We start from the raw sequence: 19,063 nt of genomic DNA on the forward strand, positions 1-19,063 counted from the left end.
TGGAAGCTGGGCCAGGTATAGGTGAAACAAAGTGTGGCCTGATGAGGAAAGGAGCCATCACTGCTCAGCATCTTAGTTCTCAAGAGCTCTGATTGGCCTTCATAGTGAAGAGTGACCTGAAGACCAGGCATTTATTCTCTGACTTGGGGAGGTAGTGTTGTTGGGTTTTCTAGGCCTGAAAAGGGACAGGCATCAAAGGGATATTTATACCTCTATGCCATTCTGCTCTAGGCTCATTCTAAACATTCCTGAGTGTGAAAGAAGGCCATACAAAATGGCCCCCAAGACAGCCTTTTGAGCATTCCAGGGAAGCAGAGAAGAAAGAGGAAACTTCTGTTTTGAGAGAAGGCACAATTTATTTAGTCACATTATTTTACAACATAATCTTCATATGACAGTTGTCAGCGTAACACTAATACAGTTAAAAAAGGACAAAGATTACCTGCAAAATTATATATATTTTAATATCCAAAAAATACATTGCATATATAGTACAGGAAAAGCCTCATATCCACGAGGGAAAGTTTGTTTGCTTCTTTTCATAGTTGTGATTATTGCAATACTGTTATTTAATATTAATGTCACCGAAGCACTAATGATCTAAACAGATTAGTTTTACTTCCTTGTCTTCTTTAGTTAAATAATGGCACCAGTGCATTGCTTTGAAGAGACACTCAAATGTCTTATTTCCTTCCAGTCGTAGTTAAGATACATCGCCCTCCTTTTTTTTTCTTTTTAAGCTAGCTAAAAAGTACAAAGCAACAGCCCAAATGTACAGATTGACAAAAGATGTACAAATTACATTAAAAAAAAACACGACAACCAATTTGATAGTAAAAACTGCATTTGTGACCGAGGTCAACTCGTTTCCTTCTTATTTTTAATTTTTATTAACTTTTTTTTTAATACTGTGAGATATAGGAAAATAACTCTGCATAATTTATACAGTAAGTTGCCTTCTGATTTGTTGACCCTGGAATGACGCTCTGACAAACGCACAGCGCTTGCGAATCTGTTTATGTTTCGAAATCCCTACAACTCTTTCAAGTTCTGGGACCTACTGTCATCCATTTTTTAAAAAAAAATTAATTAGTCATTTACCTTTATAAGTTTCAGGAATGTCTGTGCTTGCATTAAAATTCTCCCGATTCAGATCTCGGCTACTCCCAGAGAAAATGCTTTGCCTAATGTGCATTGCACAGTGAGATGGGATTTTGCAATGCCCTTGGCTTCTTCAACATGACACACTCACTCACACACACGCATACATGCTTAAAAAAAGAAAGATTCCAGTTGGGTGAAAACTTCACTAGCTTTTCAACCAGTGTTCCAGTTGCCATCCACTTGTCAAATCAGCAATGCTGTCAGGTTCACTTCATCAGATTCTTCTAGCATAGACTTGGATGCTTCCATCCCCCCTTCCCCTAAAGTCCCAAACCAGTGCATGACTGGTCTAGTGAGCAGTGAGCCCGTGATCCCTGTTCATAATGGTCTTCATGAGGTCCTTGATGAGACCTGTGTCTTTGATAAACAGCTTTGGGTCATAAAATAAAAAAGAGATTTTAATTGTTTCTTTCATAAAATATATGTTAGAACCGTTCCAGTAATCTGAATGTTCAACTCCTTAAAGATGATAGGAGACTGAGAATCCAAACTGGAATACTGGCCAATAGAAATATCCGTCTCTCTATTTAAGGTAGAGGAAGCAAAAGTTACCAACATTTTTTTTAAGAACAGCTAAAAAGGTTCAATCCAATGAGAAAGAATATCCAGTTTGGTTTTTGTCTTCAAGGCCACAGATAGCCTTCAAAGTCCAAAGTATTCCAGGAAGTATGAGGAATGCATGTGTGTGCAGCTAAAAGGCCATTGAGGATATAATTCCTAGTAGTAACTACCTAAGTGTGAGGGGACATGGGTGTTGGGATGGCGGGGGACATTAGGGTTGGGGTAAATGCCACCAGTTGGGGAGGTCCAGTATTGCGATGCTGCTCCAAAGAAGCTGGAGGAGGAGACAGGCATGGAGGATGGGTGAGGAGGGACAAAGTTCACCTTCTGTTGATGAGCGTGATAGGAAGGCATATAGGAGATATCAGAAGGGTACTTGTACATGGGCGATTCAGTTGGGTGGGGCTGAAGAGCTTGGGCAATGCCGTGGAAGTCAAATTTGTAGGCATACCTTTTGCCATGCACTTTGGTCATAATGTTTTTATCATAGTAGTATCGGAGGGCCCGGCTCAGCTTGTCATAATTCATGTTGGGTTTGCTCTTCCGCTCCCCCCAGCGCCTGGCCACCTCATCGGGGTCCGTCATTTTGAATTCCCCGTTGGTTCCCTCCCAAGTAATGCAACTAGCGTTGGAGCTATCCGAGAGCAGCTCAAGGAGGAATTGCCACAGCTGGATTTGCCCGCTCCCTATAGGAAGGGAAGAAAACAGAGATGGAAATGATATCTTTTTCTGTAAAAGTCAGAACCCCAGTCTTATGAAGCATGACTTATTCTTTGAGTATTTTCTGCTTCCTCTAATAACTACTTAGTTGTTTGTTTATATTTGATTGTTATGGTTTTCTGTCCAGCAAAGAATTCAATTCAATTCAAGTATCAGTTAAGAGACTACTACAAACCAGGTGCTATGCTAATTGCTGCAGCTACAAAGACAAAAATGAAACATTCTGCAGGGGAGGATGCAACAAGCTTACTAATGAGTAAATGCAAATTTTTTAAAATATGAAGTAACTTGGGGGAGAGGAATCCCAAATTATCTTATTAATGATTTTATATATATATATATATATACACACACATACATATAAATATACATACATACATGTATGTATATATACATACACATATGTATATATACATATATGCATGTATATATACATACACATATGTGTATATATACATATATGCATATATACATACACATTTTTATATATACATACATATATACACACGCATACATACATGTGTGTGTATGTGTATGTATATATGTATATACATATATATGTTTATTTATCTTAGTACCACACGTCTCAAGCCTTCTGGACATCTTAAAGTATAAACAAATCAAAATTTAAAAATCAGTCATACCACGCAGGGGCCAGTAAATCAAAAGCAGAAAAAAAATTAATATGAATAATAACACAACATTATTTCCTAGCACTTAATTCCTGCTGATCTCAGTTAATTAGACGTCCCAGTTTGGTTTGGGAAGTCTTTATTTTTGATTATCTTACCCCCAAGTATCCTGGGTCAGCAAAATAAATTAAATTCGAGACAAAACCAAATATTGTAGATGATTGTGTGAATGATCAGATCACCAGAATGATTTAAGTATGGTAATCTATGGGAGTCTAGGAGCCTTTTACTGGAACTAAGACAATACCCAAGGCAAAGACATCTATCTCTCTACTGCTTATCCATCTTGGTGTTCTTTGATACTCTTCTCTGTAACAACTACTTGGTTTACGTTGGGTACTGTAGATAAGAAAGAAAAGATAAATTCTAGCCTTAAACTTGAACTGGGTGGTCAAAAACATCATTATTTTACATTGTCCCAAAGAAGATGAAACACGGTCTCTCATGGATAAGACAAAGAGTTTTCCCCCCTCCAGGGATAGCTCCTTTTCTTATTCTAGCTAGATTGATTTTATTTATGCCAAAGCTTTCTATTATAACAGTTATTTTTCCCTATTGAAAGTTCCTTTGCTTATTCTGGATGGATTGACTTTGTTCATGCAAATGGTTTTTTTTTAAAATTATAAAAACCACTCCTGGTATATGACTCCTGTCAGGATGACAGAGTAGCTAGTTCCAGGGAAAAGCGTGGATTCACCTACATAGAAACCACAGAGTAGAACCTATGAACTTTCCAAATACCCTCTTCAACATTTCTTGAAACGTGTAATTACCTGAACTCACTACTGTCTACCTATTCTTCCCACACCTAGAAATGAATGCTTATGTGCCATCTCCCCATATGGGGAGCTAGCTAAGGAATGGGGGTGGCAGGAAGGCAAGTTTACAAGTTGGGGGAAGAATTCCTAATACAGAACCTTGAAACTAAGGCCCACGCAAGGTTACAGATGAACAGGTTGTTAAGGTCCATGGCAGAAACAAAAGGAATAGCACTAGAAAAAGCTGCTGCTGTTTTGCCTGCTACAGTAAGAAGTTCATCAGGATGTGGGACTTAGGAAAGAGAAAGAAAACAGTATGGTCTGATTTCAGTGGAATTTGTTCTAAATATCTCAATGGGCTCAATAAGCAGAAATACCAGATGTTCTTGTAGCTCAGTATGGGAATTCAGTTCATTGTGACAGTATTAATAATTATTAATATTTATGTCAAAGACACATGGCTCTCAGGAAGTATCACAAACCACAAGTGCACATTTGGAAAGTGTCGGTATGTTAGCCAAGGATCAATAGCTTTCAGGTTGGGGTGGGCTGGTCTTATTAGCTGTTTCCCAACCCAGAAGCTACCATAGGCATAGATAGCCAGGGCAGAGAAAGCAGAAAGATCAGAAAACCAAAGCAGCAGATAAATGAAAACCCTGAGATCAGAAATGGAAATCCGAGAGATTTAGGAGTACGTAACTTTCCTTGTTCCAAGCAGTCAGATTTCTCCCTTAGAAGCTTTACAATGCTTCAGATGGTACAAACGACCAAGATCTGAGGGGAGAGAACTTCTTTGGACACCATCCATGTCTTGTGCCCATAGGCCCTGGCCTTCAAGGCCCACACTCTAAGCGTGCCTAAGCATTCTATCTCTGTAATTGACCTAGGCAGCAGAAACTGAGGCAGGGTGAAGGGTGGGAGGGGAGGGGAAATGGGGGGATTGGGGAGATGTGGTAGCAGGAAGCAGAGGGAGAAGGAAGGAAAGGAGAATCTCCAACCTTTGTTTTTGCCATTCAAACTTTAGGAAAGGGTAATGTAGCAAAAGTGTTAATTTCCTATTATCTGTGTACAGATCACCCATTTTGTAGATAACCTACAGTACATCATTAATCCCAAACTGGGTCCCCATTCCAGCCCTGGTACCTAGTGACTCCAAAACTCTTTCTTCCAATCTCAAATGTTATTTAAAGAATAGAAACTAAATTTAATATTTTTATATTTAATATTTTCTTAAGTAAAAATATTTTATAAAGGCAAGCCTTTCTTGTAACCCCTCCCAAACCAATCACTGTATCTATATCTATCTATCTATCCATCCATCTATCTATCTATCTATCTATCTATCTATCTATCTATCTATCTATCTATCTATCTATCTACAACATTCATTTATGACCCATTTAAGGAAAGTTGATACTAAGCAATGCGAATGCATAAAATTTTTCATCACTAAAAAAAAATCTTCATGTTTTGAAAGGAAATCCAAGGGTTGCTTTAAATGACAAATTTCCCTGGTTCATTTAAAATGAATCAAATTGGGAAGAGATTAATTCAGAAAGAACTTTTCAGGCAAATGTCTCTTGCCTAAAGCCAGGTGCTCCTACAACACATTCTAAGACCAAGTAAAGATTACCTGTCCACATGAGTGGAGATAACTGAGAAGTGAGTGCTGTTTGATTTCTTTTCCTTTTTTCCCAATGGAACTCTCATTTTGACTACATGTCACTATTCTGAAATTCAGTGGCAGATGCGCTTAGCTATGTTGTTTGTTTCTGCCTAAGCAGCTTCACCTAAAACATGTTACTAACTGACGAAAATGCTTTGGTTCCTCCAAGTTCCCCACTCTTCCCTCTCCCCTTAGCCCTTTGAACCTGCCTCCCTTTCCTTCTTTTGCCCCTTTCCCCCCTGTTTCCCAACTCTCACCCATGATAAGAACAATCTCAGGTCAATGTGTTACTGTCTAGGGCAGTTGGATGTATTTGGACTCAGGACAAGGAGCCCAGTGTTTCTTCTCAGCTTTAGATCATGTTGGAAAGAAGAGACTCAGGCCACGAGTAACGTAACTTACCTGGGTTTGCTAGGCGACTGCTGGTGGGACCCAGGATCTGATAGGGATCTAAGCAAAGAACACCAAAGAATATTTGATTCAGCTTTTTTTCTTTTTAGTTCATGAGCATAACCTTAAGTCTCTGTAGGTTTAGTTATATTGTACTCTCACAACAAAGAAGTTTTTCTGCTTTCCTCTGCAGACCTCAGATTTCTGGACAATGATCAGTTACGATTTATGCATCAGCAATAACAGCAATAACATAGATACCGCTAAGGATACCATTACCTCAGGCTTCATTTTGTAACTCCCAGCTTTGGTTAATGCTAACTTTTGATAGAAAAGTCTGGCTAACATTTCATCTTGTAATAATAATAATAATAATAATAATAATAATAATAATAATAATAATAATAATAATAATAATAATAATAATATGAATTGATAGAAAGTTAGCTAATTAACTGGGTTTAGAGAACTCTTAATAATAGTTGGTCGTTAATGATTCTAATTTAGCAATAACAATGTCATAAATTTCTCTTTATTTGTCTGATATTTTGGAGAAATCCTAGGAGTCAAGAAATTGAGGTTCTAATTCTAGCTTTGCCACTAGCTAGCTTAATCTGTCCGGAATTCAGTTTCCTAATCTATAAAATTAGGGGTTTAAATTCTAATGTCCCTTCCTACTCTAACATCTGGCAGATTTGAAGATAGAACATTAGCTGACTGATGTCAACATTCTCCATTGTTTGGATCTTAGCTTTATCAATCCCTCCTTTTTGAGATTTTTATCTATTTAACATATACATTATTACTCAGCTGTGAAAGATCCCCAAAAGATTGGAAATCTTGTGGGTTTATAGAATGGTTGTAGTTTTTAAAAAATGAATTGTTAGTTATAAGACCCTGCGGTTAGAAAAGATTTCTACAGGTCACTTTATTTCTTCCTCTCTACTTTTATGCAGTAGTAGAACAAGACCATTTCTGGCATTCGTTCTTTTTCTTAATTAGGAAATCCTCTAAATTGCCTCAGTGGCTTTTCCTAGTGTCTCACAATTCTCACAATCAAACTCTTCCTATTGAAATTTAGATTCATTTTCTCTTGTTCTGTATTTAGACATTCATGATTTCCTCTCACAAAAACAAGTAAGTTGTTTGTGCTGGGAAAAAAAAAAGCTTGAGATGGTAGTGGTGAGAGGTGTGGAATACAACAGCTATATTCAAATACTTGGAAGACTGTTCTGTGGAAAGGGGTGGGCATATGTATGTATACACACATGCACACAGGTGTGTATTTTACACATATACACACATACATATTTGTATATGTGCCATTTTCTTCTTTTTTAAATTTTTAAAATTTTTATATTTAAAATTTTTTTTTCATATGCTTTTGAGTTGAAAATTTTTCTCCCTTTTTCTCCCCCCCCAAGAAGGCGCACAAGCTGACGTAGGCTTTACATTTACATACCCATTAAACATATTTTCACATTAGTGAAGTTGTAAGTAAAAATTAAAACCAACAGGAGGAACCATCAGAAAGATGACACAAAACTCAACAGAAGGTAAAAATAAGTGAGAGCAATTCAACTTCCATAGTTATTTCCATCCCGAGGCCTCTGGAGATGTCTTAGATCCTCGTAATGCTGAGAAGGGTTCAATTTAACATTCTTAGTCATTGCATAATGTGGCTGCTATTGTGTACAAAGTCCTCTTGGTTCTGCTCACTTCACTCAGCATCAGACCACATAAGTCTTTCCAGGTTTTTCTGAAGTCAGCCTGTTCATCATTTCTGATAGCACAATAGTATTCCATTACATTCATATACCACAACTTGCTTAGCCATTCCCCAATTGATGGGCATCCTCTCAATTTCCAATTCTTTGCCACCACAAAAAGAGCTGCTATGAATATTTTTGTACATGTGGGTCCTTTTCCCATTTGTTTGACCTCTTTGGGATATAGTCCTAGAAGTGCTATTGCTGGATCAAAGGGTATGCACATTTTTGTAGCCCTTTGGGCATAGTTCCAAATTGTTCTCCAAAATGGTTGGATCATTTCACAACTCCACCAACAATGTATTAGCGTTCCAATTTTCCCACATCCTCTCCAACATTTATCATTTTCCTGTTTTGTCATGTTGGCCAATCTGATAGGTGTGATGTGGTACCTCAGAGTTGTTTTGATTTGCATTTCTCTAATCAATAATGATTTAGAGCATTTTTTCATATGACTATAGATGGCTTTAATTTCTTCATCTGAGAACTGTCTGTTCATATCCTTTGACCATTTATCAGTTGGGGAATGTCTTGTGTTCTTATAAATTTGTCTTAATTCTCTATATATTTTAGAAATGAGGCCTTTATCAGAAAGACTGGTTGTAAAAATTCTTTCCCAATTTTCTACCTTCCTTCTAATCTTCATTGCATTTCCTTTGTTTGTGCAAAAACTTTTCAATTTCATGTAATCAAAATTATCCATTTTGCTTTTCATAATGTTCTCTATCTCCTGTTTGGTCATGAATTCTTCTGTTCTCCATAGATCTGATAGGTAAACTATTCCTTGTTCTCCCAGTTTACTTATGGTATCAGCCTTTATATCTAAGTCCTGAACCCATTTTGACTTTATTTTGGTATATGGTGTGAGATTTGGGTCTATGCCTAGTTTCTGCCATGCTCTTTTCCAGTTTTCCCAGCAGTTTTTTTCAAAGAGTGCCATTTTCTTCTCCAGCTCACTTTAAGATGAGGAAACTGAGGCAAACAAAAGGTAAGTGATTTGACCAGAGTCACACAGCTATATGTGCAGAATATAGACTGATTCCATAACAGCTGACTGTGCTGAAGTAATGACAAACACGCAGCAATGAGCTGATACTTAGGAATCACAGCTGGTTACCTGGTTGGGGCCGTTGCTGTTCAGTATTCTTATTTATGTTTTGTGCTCCTCCAATGGGAGGACCTGTAATAAGGAAGAAAGAAAAACAGCTTTATTAAAGCAGGTTCATGAGAGCAAAGAGGGAGATCTTGTTGGCTACCTTCTAGGAGTATGGCAACACTAAAGAATATATGTGTTTTCTCAAAAGTGAGAAGCAGTATAACATAGGGTAGAGGTGTCAAACATGCCACCACAACATTTCATGAATCAGATTAAAATGTATTTGGGATATATTTGACAAAATAAATAAAAATACAATAGAACATAGATAGTTAATATATAGTTTTCTGAGTTAATATTCTGCCAGGAGGGATACTTATATAGCCCCTGTTTCTATTTGAGTTTGACACTGTAGTTTTGTAGACAGCTGACCTCAAGGTCAGGAAAACCTGGATTTAATTCCTGCCACACATACTGGATGTACGATCCTCAGCAAGTCACTTCATTTCTCAGAGTCCCAGGTAACCCTATAAGAGTCATAATTCTATAAGCTGCAGAGAAGGTACCAACTTGCATTGGTAGAGTGAATTTTCTCATCTGGAAATTCCCTATACCAATGAAATCACAAGTTTAGTATTTATCCCTACTCTTTTCCATAGGTAATTATTCTAGCAGCCAGGAGTATAGAAGTATACTCAGTTAGAATCATACTCAGTCAGTCATCTGGCTTTGGAACCTATTTAATCTGGAGTAATTCATTTAGGGGAACCACTTTTCTATATACAGCTGCTATCCTTATCCACATACCACTGTATGGGAAAAAACCATGATGCCCGCAATAGCCTAGTGACCAGTGAAGTAGAATATTTTTGCTCAAGGGTTTGCCTGCTGCACTTTTCTCTTGCCCCAGAAAGATAAGGTCCAGACTTTTCCACAAGTTAACATCTCCTTGGCGGACAGATCAATGATGTAGATTTCCTTCAGCTTCTCTCTAGCATGTGTATTCCCTGCTTCACTTCAGTCCTTTTCTTAAACCCATATGTAACCATGAAATGACAAAATAAAAATCCCATTATCTTTTGAGGTTGGATATTAATAACAATCTTTATATCTGTAATTAATTTTGCTTTTACAATAGAACAAAATTTCAACTCATTTAACTTTGTTTCATTTCCTACCTTAAATTCCATTATGCCTTTTCCCAATCCCAGAAAAATCTATTTTTTCCTAATGAATAAGAAGATAGTTACTTACTTTTGGTGAGACTTGAATTCATATTATTGCCCCATCCTGCTCTCCTGACTGATTCATAAGAAGGATCTAATTTAAAAAAAATAGCAAGTAGAGGTACCTTAAAATTACGTTTTTTTCCCAAACAACAAAAATTGTTGCATGAACAATGTCAATCCAGCTAGAATGGTAAGAACTATCAACTAGGGGAAAATCTTTGTTTCAAATATTTCTGATAAAAATGTGATCCAAGATAAAGAGGAAATTTATACAAATATTTAAGATCAAGAGCCATTCTCTAATAAATAAGTAGTTAAAAGATTTGAACTAATACTTTTAGTTAAAAAAATGTAAGTCAACAACCATATGGAAAATCTATAAATAATAACAATAAGAGGAAGAAGGAGGAGGAGAAAGAAGGAGGAAGAGGAGAAGGAGAAAGAAGAAGAAGGAGGAGGACGAGGAACAGGAGGAGGAGGAGGGGGAGGAGGAGAAGAAGAAAAGTAAATGAATGCAATCTTATCTATCTAATTGGCTAAGATGAGAAAAAATGGAAATGGTCAATATGGATAGATTATGCGAAGGCAAACACTAATACTCTATTGTTTGAGCAATGAATTATTCTAATTATTATTTAAAAATTTGGAATTTTTTGAGAAAAATCATGAGAAATTATTTGACTTTCTTTTCTAAAAAGCCTGCTATGGGGAACATAACCCAAAGAAGTAAAGGACAGAAACAAAAGTGCTAAATATAACAAATTCTAATAGCATTCTTTGTGATGTTAAAAACAGGAAAGTAGCTGCCTATTGATAGGGGAATAGCTGAACAAACTGCTATACATTAATATAATGTAATATTATTGTACCATAAGAAACACAGAGCACGAGGAATTCAGAGAAACATGGGAAGACTTGTATAAAGAGATACAGAAGGAAGAAAATAGAAGCAAAAGAACCATACATACAATACCTACATTAATGTAAATGAAAAAAAGTCTAGCACATAGTAGATTCTTAATAATACTTCTTGACTTGGCTTGACAAGAGCACTAAAAGGAGTAGAGAAACTCACATCAATTGCAATGAACCATTTTGGCTCCATTCAAAGAACAAAACACATATCCCTCCTCTTGGTAGACAGAATAATATGGCTGAGGAAGGTCATATATGTTTGCTTCATGTGTTGGTTTTGCTTAACTGTTTTCCTTTGTTACAAGGGAAGGTATGATATAACAGGATATGACTTCTGAGGCAAAGAAAACAAAAGAAATCACTTCAAAAATAGGGAAAAAACCTTCATGCTTTTTCAGAGCGCTGATATAAAGATTATCTCATGAGTGAACTGGAGAAATTTACACGAATCCTGGCTCAACATTCTTTGTATTCTCCCACTTCCTCACCAGCAGGCTAATAAATACCTCTACCCATAAGTAGCCCCTGTGCTTTCTCTTATTTGGTGAGTTTCCCCAACGCTTCCATTTTCCACTTGACCTTTCTGTGTTATCTCCTCATGTAGAATGTAAGTTCCTTGAGGGTAAAGACTATCTGCTTGTATTTGTATTCCTGGGCTAAGCCCAGTGCCAGACATACAGGAAGTGTTTAATAAAAGCTTTGTCTATCCAATTCAATTCATCAAGCATTTATTAACTAAGACCATGTTCAGTAGGATGTTGGGGTATTCAGAAGTCCAAGCTCTCCAGGTGCTTATGGACTTGCCCAGAAGTGAAACTGTACATATATAAATAAAGAAAGATTATTCCTATTGATCATACAGGGAAAAAAACCCAGCAGTGGGGGAAAAAAACCAGAAATGACTGAGAACAAAACCCTTGAAGAGGAGAGACAGTGAGGCTTCAAGACCTCTACTCTTCTGAAGAACCATTGTTTGCCAGCCAGTGAGTCAGGCTTCTTTGGTATATTGTGAACATGTCATGGAGTATTAGAACAGTCCAGATCCCCTTTGCCACTTCTCCCCCTCTCCTCACCCCCAAAGAGGATAAAGGATATTGTTACTAGTGAAGAGTGGAAAGAGGCTAGAAGTATGGATGGACAGATGATGGCTCAATAGTGAATGGCTCAATAGAGGGGTATGGGAGGAGCACCACTCCCCAGGGCACCATGGCAAGTTCTTGGATATATCATAGACTCCAAAGAATTGTTGTTATTCCGTGGTTTAGTCATGTCCTACTCTTCATGACCTGTGGATCATAATACTGTCCATAGGGTTTTCTCAGCCAAGATACTGGAGTGGTTTGCCATTTCTTCTCCAGTGGATCACTTTTTGTCAGAAGTCTCCACTATGACCTATCTGTCTTGGGTAATCTTGCACAGCCTAGCTCATGGTTTCATTGAGACATGTAAGCCCCTTGGCTATGACAAGGCAGTGATCCAGGAGGGATTCAAAAGAATTGGAAAACAGTATTTCAGTTTTTCCCACTCTCATCTAAAGTATCCTAGGGCAAATAACACTGAAGTCACACATTTGAAATCTCATCCTGTCCCTTGAAAGATATCCCCTTGGCTTCCAAATCTTACTCAGGAATGGTCTGGTTGAATGAAAGAGATGAAAAGTCAGGGGTTCCCCTTTTGTTCCACTGGCCAAGGTTTGCCAAGCACTGGAATTACAGAAAAGTAACAGAGGGGACATAGAGGACTGAGCTCCATTGAGACATTTAACAGAAATAGCAAAAGATTTCATGAACACAGAACTCTGACTTTCAAAGTCTTTCTCTGAACAAAAGAAACCATAAAAACCATCAGAACAAATGGAGCACAAACCTCATCAAACACTAGCCTGACAGAATAAAACAAAAAACATTTCCAATTACCCCATTCCAAGCCCCTCAGACAAATTAAAATAAGAGTCAGGGAGATGGGTAGGATCATCCGATTGCTTGTTCTCATTGTTTCTGGCCTAGAAGAGCCAAAAGACAAGGACAATTATCTTATGGAAAAATCCACGTGCAGATGTACATTCCTTATGGCTTTGGAAAAGCCAGTTCAGTTTTAAAATTATAGTCTTTTAGCTGTTGGCATGAAAAAGAAAACAGAAAGTGAGGAGGGAGGGGGTGGGTAGAGTGGGTGGGGAAGGGAAAAGAGGAGGGAGGCAAAGCTCGGCTCATTTCACTCGTCTGTTTTTATTTTTATTTGACTTTTTCCCCCATGAAAACCACAATTCCTCCTGCAAATAGATTCTTCTTCTTGCCTTAAAAAAACATGAAAAACAAAAACAAAACAAAACCTAAAAACTTGTTTATAGGCTGGAAATGAAAGCTCTGATGAGACATTTTCTGGGATTTCTTGCCTAGGTCTGAAATGCTTGTGCAATGCTGCTGTGAACAAAAGAAAAGGTGAGTTTTTCTAAGGGTCGGATCTTTTCTCTTGGAGTGGGGGAGAAGTATATGAGAGAAGAAAAAACTGGGAAATGGTTAGAGCTATCAATTTAATATATTTATTAAGCACTTATAAGCACCTCCTGACTCTAACTCTCTGGACCTCAATTTCCTCATCTGAACAAGAGAGTTTTGGACTAAATGACCTCTGAGGTGTCTTCTAGCTCAAATCTGTGATTTTATGATTTTATGGTCAAGGCATGTGGGGGAATACAAAGAAATAGAAGTCATAATGGCTCCTGCTCTTAAATGTTTTAAGATTTCATTGGGGAGAAAATAAACACAAAAATGAAAGATACGCGCATGACAGAGGACACTATAGGATAAGTGCCAAATGAGTGGTACAAACAACACACACTACAAGAATACGGGGAAGAGAGATGAGACAACTTCAGGGCAGATGGGGACAATGGGAATGGAAAAAGCTAAATTCAAGAGCCATTTCTTTTATTTATTTATTTATGTAGGTCTGGCTTTTTTTTTTCTTTGGAGTTCACTATGTAAAAACTAAGATTGAGGCTGTAACCTCTACTGTCTTACTTATCTCTTTTTACCTCAGTCTCTTTTTTTTCCCATCTAACCATGGTCCTGGAAATGGTGTTTAAAATTGCTTTCGTGCTGTTTCATCCAGACAAGTAGATTTAGAACACACAAGTTATCTACATGGATGTCGGGCATGGCTGGGCCACAGAGGAGCAGAAGAGGTTGTGAAGGACGAGATGTGAATCAAGAAATTAATCATCAACCAACATGCATTTAGTTAAGTGCTTATTATATGCCACGCACTGGGGATTTTTTAAAAAATGAGTCATTTCTGTCTCTACATTACCCCATTTGGGGTTTTCTTGCCAAAGTTACTGGAGTGGTTTGCCATTTCCTTCTCCAGCTCACTTTACAGATGAGGAAACTGAGGCCAACAGGGTTAAGTGACTCACCTAGGGTCACACAGGCTACTTGAACTCAGATCCTCCCAACTCCAGGCCCAGCACTTTAGCCACTGAACTATCTATGAAAGAAAAAAACAGTTCCTGCCCTCAAGAATGCTTATATTCTAATGGAGAGGGCAACATATAAATGGATATCTGTATACAAGGTGCATACAGAATAGGTGAGTAGTAACCTTAGAGGGGAAGGCTGTAGCAGCTCTAGACATATTTAGGCTACTGGAGAGTTGTTCTGAAAGGCATAAGAAGAGAGGAGTTGGTTTACAGAGCATTTCACAGGGGCTTTGGGGACCCTGTTCTGGAAGGTTGGGAGACCATGAATCTCAGATATCACTTTGATCCTTGGGGTGTGTCAGATCCATGGAATGGTGTCTGGAGACCCAGAATGAGATTGCAGAGAGGTTTGGCAGAAGCAGCAAACACATGGAATCTAGAGGTTAGGAATTAGCTGGACTGTAAGCTCCCTGAGGGCCAGAAACCTCAACTTATTTAAACTCAATACCGTGCTGATAGTAGGTGCTTCATGAATGCTTGTTGATGGTAATGATTGATGATGAGCAATAATTCTAGCTCTTCTAATGACTGAGAATCATAGAACGTTAGGTCTGAGAAGCGTCTTAGAGATTATTTAGCCTAACCTACTTATTTTACACATGAAAAAACTGAGGCCTAGAGGCACATGGCCAAGGTGACAGGGATGGTAAGAAGTGGAACTGGGACATGAACTTTTACATAAATTACACAAATGAAATAATTTCTCTTTGCCTCAGTTAGTTCATCTGTAAAATCAAGTGTAACACCACTGGTTGCTTTGTGAGGAACAGCTTTTGGGGAAAGAATGATAAAAGGGCAATGACTAGATAGCGGTATCTGAAAATTAAGTCCTGATTCCACAATACAATGGCAGAGAATCCAAGAGGGCTCACCTGAAACCTATTGGGGGTGAGGGGTGGGGAGGAGCAAGAAATAGGCACGGGTGAGATCTTTGGCTGAGGAACCCACAGTGAAAATGAGGACCCTGGGGTAACCTAGTAATACCTAGGTTCATGATTCAAATTCCCAGGAAGAAAAAAAAAGCTCCTTCTACCAATACTGACCTTCAATTATTTGGCAACTTAAGTCTTAGAGAGCTGCCTGAGGCATTGAGAAGTTAAGTGACTTTCTAATGTTTCAGAGATAGGACTTGAAATCAAGTGTTTAAAATTATGACAAGGCTGTTTAAGGTATCGCAGGTAGGATGGGCTTATAGGTTGTTAGCTCAATTCAATTCATTTTGATTCAGCAACCATTTATTAAGCACCTGGTTTACTCAGTTTAGGGTAACCAACAGGCCTCAAACCTGTCAGTGTGTTAAAGGGATGTCTGCCCCAGGCACGTGAAGACTTCCCCTGGTGGAATGGGTGGATAAGAACAATTTGTTCTAACGGCTATGAAGGTGGCTGAAGCTGGCACTGTGGAGTGCTTAGAACTTGCTTTTTACAAAAAAAGTTGAGGGCCTTTGGAAACATGAAGAGAAATCCTTTGTAGTTCCATGAATCATCAGAAGGTCCCAATTCTTGTGATGCTCAGAGGGTGAGTACTTTGAATTAGCAGAGGAGACTACTCATCCCAGAAGATGGGGGAAATGGGCTGCACTAAGATTTCTCTTCTGTTTCTCCAATCTGATGTTGGGAAAAGTTTGTGCCCATGGGCCAGGGTAAAGCCATCTCAATGGACAGAAAGATAACCAAGACACCATAAAGACAATAACAGTTCCGTGATACAGGTCATGGGCATCTAGGTGGTGCAGTGGATAGAACCCTGGCCTTGGAATCAGGAAGACTCATCTTCCTGAGTTCAATTTTGGCCTCAGACACTTATTAGCTGTGTGACCCTGGGCAAGTCACTTAACCCTGTTTGTATTAGTTCCTCATCTGTAAAATGAGCTGGAGAAGGAAATGGCAAACTGCTCCAGTGTCTTTGCCACAAAAACACCAAATGGGGTCACAAAGAGCTGGACACAACTGAAATGACTGAACAGCACAGCAAAGATAGGTCATGCAAGTATTACTATCGCCATTTTATAGATGGTGAAACTGAATCTCAGAGAGCCAAAATAGTTTGCTTATAGTCACATAACAAGCCAGGATTCTCTCCTGATTCTAGGTCCCACACCTTTTCCACCATATTGCAATACTTACCCATTACACATCTCTAAAGACTATTCTTTCACCTAGTAGATAAGAAAAATGGCTTCAAAAAGGTGGCCAGGGAGTATTTCCATCTGTTCTCCTCCTAATCTGTTTCTAGTTCTGAGCCAAGTCTTTCTTAATATCCTTTAGTTTTCAGAGGTGAATTGTCAAGGCACCAATTGACATACTGTTACTAAGTTGTGAGAAGGACTGGAGACCCATAATAGGTCCTACTGAAGCCAAGAGGAGTCTTATGTGAATTTAGTCCTTCAGAATTCTGAATGGTCAATGAATGGATGGATGTCATTATCAGGATGAAGTCTGGGGCATTTTCAGAGACAGGAAAATATTGATCCTCCAAAGCTTTCCATTAAAAGACGTGAGGGTTTAGGAGAGATGTCCAGATTTATAAGATGATTTAGGTTAAGTCCTGTCCTATAGACAGGAAGAATGGCACCTCTTAGAGTGCCATCTGGTCTAACAATGAGAGGGAAGGTAACAAGGAAGTGGCAATGATACAGAAACCATTCAGCAATCAATGTGACTGGTACACTAACTGGGGGTTTAACAGAGCAATAAACTGCAACGGCACATGCTGAAGGGTAGTGTTTTTAGCCAACATGTAGCAGATTGAAGTGTGTAGTCAGTGGGACAGAGACCACAGATCTCCCAGTGGCCTCTTCATTCATATGCATGTCCATGGGAAAGCCTCCTGCCAGTACCCACATCTCTGGACACAAAGAATATTTCTCTATGCATTTATTTATTCAATTTATCAAAAGCATGCCATGGACCTCAGGGCTATTGGGATACATGTACCAAATGCAAAAATTAAATTAAATCCAGTGGCTAAAATTGTGATTCCAAAGAAAAAAGCCTCAATACAATTGGCTCACAAGCCAAGACCGAAGAACTGAGGTCTGGCAGCTTGCCCTGGAGGTCAACAATCTGGTGTAGCTTTGCAGATAGGCATGAGAAGAGTTCAGAACACAAACATTTTCCAACAGCCCACCAAATCTGCATTTGCTCCACCTGGGCCCATCACCTCACCCACCTGCCAGATGTATAAAAAATCTTACTATTCCCTTATCCTCCATCAAAGAAAACACATACAGCCACTACCTTAAATGCTCCTAACCAAAGCAAGTTCCCCAAATAAGGTGTGCACAGTGTGGAAAAAACAGCAAGTCTTGTAATGGTCTCCATGGGTACAAACACTGTCAGCAGTGTCTTCTTCAAATACAAGGGATGGTCATTCACATACACGTCTGTGCACATACTGAAACTTTGTCTCTACAGGGAAGCTGAGACTTAAGATGTCAGTTATGGAGGTTTCCAACATTTTTTTTTTAAGCAACATCGGCTGGGGTCCATTTTTTTTTCTTTTTCACTACAAATCATGCAAGATGAAACTGAGCAGTGTGGTCAGCTCCAGCCTCCAGACACACAAATAGAAACACGTCTAAGACAAAATGGAAAACCCAGTACCAGGGAGTCAGTCCAAGGACTCACATTTCTGCAAAAACAATATCCCTCCTAAAGTCTGACGCCCAGCAGCTTCAAGAGTTCCTGGGATATTCATGGCCCATCAGCCAGCAGATGGAGGGACTAACTTCTCTGCCTCATCCAAAGACTGCCTGTGTGTATGTTAAAGGAGACTCAGTTATGTTGTTTCCTTTCTGAGACATGAGTTCACATTGTGATATCTTTAGAGGACTCTTTAAGAATATTTTTCAAAAGGGTGCTTATAATGGCAACCTGGAGGCATACTGTATAACTATCTGGCTATTTGGGTCCAGAAGGTACAGTTAATGATCTGAAAACTTCTATGTCTATATCATAGACTAATGCAGAGTTTAGAGCTAGAGGGTTCCTTAGAGATATCTAGTCTGATGCCTTTATTTTATATGTAACCTGTGACCCGTAACTAAAATTTTAGACTCCAACAGACTGGGTTCACTCATGCAAGCCCCTCCAAATGATCTTAATGGCTCATGCCCCCATCCAATATTTCCCCTGGTAATCCTGGAATCTGGCTTGTCAGTCTAAGGGCCCTGAGCTCCAATGTAAGCTCTCAATTGAACAAAATTTCTAATATGGGATAAATCTTATTTGTTACAACAATGATGACCACAACAACAAACACAAAGGAGACTATAAATCATCAAAATAACTCTAGTTTCCTCTCCAATGTGCCCCTGCCTTCCATATAACCCTTGGGACGTACTTCCGTGGGTGGGCTACACAGACATACACAAATGCATCCACTCTACAAAGATAAAGAGCTTGGGGTTTCTAGAGAGTCAAGCAATATTCTGTTCTTATGATCCTCTGCCTCCCTGGGGGCCTATAAGGTTAAGGTTGTGTGCTGGTAAATATTTTACAACTAGCTCATGATACCCGTGGAGGAATCCATCCAGATTATTCTGCCACATTGTGACTTCCCCTTTGGATCTCTGTCTGACAAATGTTTCTTTCCTTCCACATCACATTGGCCTGTGTCTTCTT

General features: G+C 38.7%; 1 protein-coding gene across 7 annotated transcripts in view; it reads right to left on the bottom strand.

The window, feature by feature from the left end:
- Positions 1 to 331: 331 nt before the first annotated feature.
- FLI1 (Fli-1 proto-oncogene, ETS transcription factor) overlaps positions 332 to 19,063 on the bottom strand; it is a 166,920-nt gene continuing 148,188 nt past the window's right edge. For all 7 annotated transcript variants that reach the window (XM_020963779.2, XM_020963778.2, XM_020963782.2 and 4 more), the window contains 4 exons: positions 10,071 to 10,136; positions 8,838 to 8,900; positions 5,964 to 6,011; positions 332 to 2,411 (listed from right to left, as the gene is read on the bottom strand). In XM_020963779.2, coding sequence (XP_020819438.1) covers positions 1,882 to 2,411; positions 5,964 to 6,011; positions 8,838 to 8,900; positions 10,071 to 10,136 — 707 coding nt within the window. In that variant the 3' untranslated portion in view covers positions 332 to 1,881. The remainder of the gene's footprint in view (positions 2,412 to 5,963; positions 6,012 to 8,837; positions 8,901 to 10,070; positions 10,137 to 19,063) is intronic.

The sequence above is a fragment of the Phascolarctos cinereus genome, unplaced genomic scaffold (assembly GCF_003287225.1).
Source record: "Phascolarctos cinereus isolate Bilbo 61053 unplaced genomic scaffold, phaCin_HiC Scaffold_726;HRSCAF=1367, whole genome shotgun sequence".
Classification (NCBI taxonomy): Eukaryota; Metazoa; Chordata; class Mammalia; order Diprotodontia; family Phascolarctidae; genus Phascolarctos; species Phascolarctos cinereus.